At 39.1% G+C, this 4,330-nt stretch overlaps 1 protein-coding gene across 1 annotated transcript; it reads left to right on the top strand.

Annotated features, from left to right (window-relative positions):
* Nucleotides 1-735: 735 nt before the first annotated feature.
* On the top strand, nucleotides 736-1,221 carry LOC121370061. The gene has a single exon (XM_041495161.1). The coding sequence runs from the start codon at nucleotides 736-738 to the stop codon at nucleotides 1,219-1,221; it is 486 nt and encodes a 161-aa protein (XP_041351095.1).
* Nucleotides 1,222-4,330: the final 3,109 nt, after the last annotated feature.

The raw sequence follows: 4,330 nt of genomic DNA, 5'->3' as shown, positions 1-4,330 counted from the left end.
TAGCTGGGGAGCAATGAGACAATTCTCAAGAGAGTATATCAAGGAACTGTACGGCCGCATCTTGAATACGGCTCATCAGCCTGGTCAACCACTGCAAAGACCAACCAGCAAGCTTTAGACAAGGTTCAAAACCAAGCTCTGCGAATCATAACGGGATCCATGAAGTCTACCACCCATTAAAGACATGGAAAAAACTGCAGCAATACAACCCCTTGGTGAGAGGAGAGATGCCAGATCATGATCCAGGCAGAGAAACGTTCAGGGTACCTGCCCAATCCTCCAATGAAACAAGAATGGATGGTCTGACAAAGAATCGTCTCAAACGTAGCAGTTTTCCATCCACCAAAGCAGAAGACTTACTAGAGAACACCAAGCTAAACCCGTTACCAAAGACACTTCCATTTTGCCCAACAGATCTTCCACAACCATGGAATGATGAACAAGCCAATCTCAGATCAGCATGTCTGTCCAACAGTTGGCTTCAGCAGACTCCCAAAACGACCTGGTCAAACGGTCACTGGCAATGGCTATGATCATGACCGGTTACCCAGAAGAATCTTGGATCCATGCATACACTGATGGTTCGTCAACAAATGCTGTGGCCAATGGAGGGGCAGGCATTTTATCAAGCTCCCTTCAAGAAATACCCTAACTGCAAAAGTACCAACCGCACCCACAGTTCCAACTACAATGCAGAAACCCATGCACTTATTCAGGCTGCTACAATGATCAAGGATGCAAAAGAAGACTGTCCAACAAGTTGTCTTCCTCACAGATGCTCTCTCAGTCCTACAAGCCTTGCAAGGGGAAAAACTTCCTCACCTGAATGAAGCCATGCAAGAGGTAGCCAAAGGAAAGACGAGTACTCTACAGTGGATCCCAGCACATTGTGGGATTCCAGGAAATGAGGACGCAGACAGGCTAGCCAAGCTAGGAGCTAATCATGTACAGCCCAGCAACACATTAGCTTCTCAGAGAAGAAACACCTTGATAAAGGCAGCCAACAGACCCCAGACAGAACAAGATGATTACCACCTTCTCAGTCGCTTGGAACAAGTAACACTGTTGAGACTCCGGACAGGCCACAACCGACTGAATGCTCACATGTTCAGAAAGTTTAAACTTGCAGCAACACCAACCCTGCAGTTGTGGCCTGGAAGACCAAACAGCAGAACACATCTTACAGGCGTGTCCAATTCATCAAGACCTGAGACAAGCTGAGTGGCCAATCGAAACTGCCATACACACCAAACTCTATGGAAAGAGAGGCGAACTGGAAAAAACAGCTCATTTTATCTTACAGACTGGACTATTGGTCTAAATTGTGAAAGAGAAAAGAGAAAAAAAAAAAATAATAATAATAATAATACTGATACATGTGAAGAATTAAACATCACTGGAAATCCGCGTGAGTATTTAACTATAATTCTAACTGTTAAAAGTAAAAAACCACATTCCACTAAAGTTAATTTTATTGTATGAATCTTTTAATTTTACATTGTTAAAATACCGTTGACAGGCAGCTCCAGAGACTTCGTCTAAGTTAATGTTTCACTGCTTTTGGTCTTAAACCATTAATTCCGATGTAAACTTTAGTAGACCGTTTTTCGCAGCCATTTTAATATCTTGTACGAAATATGTACGTTAGTCGCTAAAGATTCACAGCTCCTACGAAGCTACTCACGACGCTCATGACAACTGTCGATCATGCCCCAATCTGTATATAGCCTCGATACGGTCCAATTCGGCAAGGGACGGTACTATTCGCGCACATGCGCAATGGGAATGTGAAAGAGGTCTATTAACCAAGAAAACACTCCGATTATTATTTCAGTACATGGGTTAATTTATTGTACAAAACATAATACAGTTATTCAACACTTTAACAATGGTGGTTTATTTTGTATTGAAAAAGTAATATACCTAATTGTTGTTGGCTTACTGGGATGGCTATTATTACAGAACATTGCGATGCATCCGCAAAAATCAGGTATGTTTTGTTTCTTCATTTCGAAGACTAGTTCCTGACGTGACACGTTAGGTATTACGTAACCACTAGCTCGCCGGAGGGCGTATTCACTGGGATGGTACAAAATGGCTGCGCCCGTTAAATAAAATAGCCGTCACATTTAACCGTTTTATTAATTAACTATACGATTATACTTGTTGATATTAATTAATAATATGTATTATATATCGTTGAATATGCATACCAGGCCAAACGCCTTAATTGTCCCCTCCTTTAAAAGACGGACGTACGGACGGACGGACGGACGTATGGACGTACAATACCATACCACAATACGACCAATCATAGATGAGCGTATAATAAATATAGAGATGGTGGGAAAAAAAAGAGTGGATTATCTACCTTTGTTTGCCTTCACTCCTGGCTTGTGGGAACAGCTAGTAGATATTGATTCAAACAAATTTCATGAAAAAGTTTGGAGCCGTTCTAGAAATGATTTTAGTTGGGGCTCATCTTAACATATTATGATACATTCAGGCAGATACTGACGAGGTGTCCGGTCTGGATAGTGGAATGTATGAAATTGGTGATAATCGATTTTCTTTTTGAAAACGCTTAAACGCAGGTGAATCTGACGCAATAAGCCTCCGTGAACAATGATTTTTGGTAAATAATTTCAGTTTGATTTCACTTACTTGAAAAAAAGTAAGTGTTTTGCAAAAAGAAAAACAAACAAAAAAACCCCCGCAAAAAGCCCCCTATATTTGTGTGTGCCATTTAAAAAACAATCTGCTCAGATATAAATAACTTGTAGTGCACATACCATACTGAGAAAACGGCGCTATTTGCGGGATGGACTATAGGGGAGACCGGGGCTGGTTGTCACACTTTTTATGTCGTTACATTTTTACAATTTATAAAATCTTATTGTCAACTGATTTTCTTGTAAAGTTGAAGTCGTTTATATCAGCCATATAGTGTAAAGGTAAATTTTTCCCAGCTTCATTTAAATATATGATTCGAGCTATTGAAAATATTAAAATTATTGAGACAACCTGCCCCGTTACGGGGTTGCTTGTCACAGGTCCTGAGGTTGGTTGTCACTATATGTTTAAGGTATGAAAATACAGTAAAACACAATAAGTTGAAGTTCTTGTAATTGGATATCACAACTCAGTGTTGTCCAATTTAAGACTTTTATTAATTTAAAAACAAAAAATATTTTCAACAAAGTAATTATTTAATATGCCATACTTTAAACAATAACGATATACATATACTTGAATTTTCAAAAGTATATGTATGTATGTATTTATAAATGTATTAATATCTTTATATTGTATACATGTCGGATTTGATGGGCACAGGAGATAAGCATATGTTTTTTGGCCTCAGAGTGTCTTTCGTGCCGTTGCCGGTACTCGAGAACATATGGCACCCAATCGCTCACATTTTCTTGACCACCACGATTACCGCTTGGGCACCGAGACATTATAAAAAGAATGTTAGCCGAGGATATAGCCTACATGGAGCCTACAGACGTGTATATCAAATTATTTTTGGCCTCATATGTATGTATGGATGGATGGATGGATGGATGTATGTATGGACATGTAAAATTTTAAAGTTTGATTTGTTTAGCGACACAACTAGATCACATTGATTTATTAATGATCGGCTATTGGATGTCAAACATTTGGTAAGTCTGACTTAGTCTTAGGGAGGAAACCCGCTACATGTTTCCATTAGTAGCTAGGGATCTTTCATATGCACCATCCCATAGACAGGATAGTACATACCACAGCAATTGATATACCATCCTTGGTACGTATGTATGTATGTATGAATGAATGTACGTACGTATGTATGCATGCATGCATGCACGTATGTACGTATGCATCCACATAGGTATTGCATGCATGCAGGTATGTAAATTGCAATTCACCATGCTTTTGCGTTACCGGGGTTGGTTGTCACGTGTTATTGCATGTGACAACCAACCCCCGACACCGTGTGACAACCTGCCCCCTCACGACCCATTCACAATAATTACTGTCCGTCAGACCAGTGTACTAGTCTATTGCTTATAAGTTTATACCATACGAAGCAGACTTTCATATCTGTTTACCACTGTACTAATCTCAAACAAAATGTACAATTGGTAAAAACTAGAATATAATGACATTAATAAAATAAAAAAAATACATACAGAGCGAAACAAAATGTCAACTTTTAAAATCTCATAAAAATGCCGTGAATTCTTTGTAATTTAAATATGGCGGAATATAAACATTTTAAGCCACATAATTGTCTTAGTCCAGTACGCTTACGCCGTTTAATGGAAGAGATATGGCCATTGTC

Source organism: Gigantopelta aegis, chromosome 4 (assembly GCF_016097555.1).
Source record: "Gigantopelta aegis isolate Gae_Host chromosome 4, Gae_host_genome, whole genome shotgun sequence".
NCBI classification, from domain to species: domain Eukaryota; kingdom Metazoa; phylum Mollusca; class Gastropoda; order Neomphalida; family Peltospiridae; genus Gigantopelta; species Gigantopelta aegis.
The sequence above is the reverse complement of the archived record's forward strand: the minus strand, read 5'-3'. Positions and strand labels throughout refer to the sequence as shown.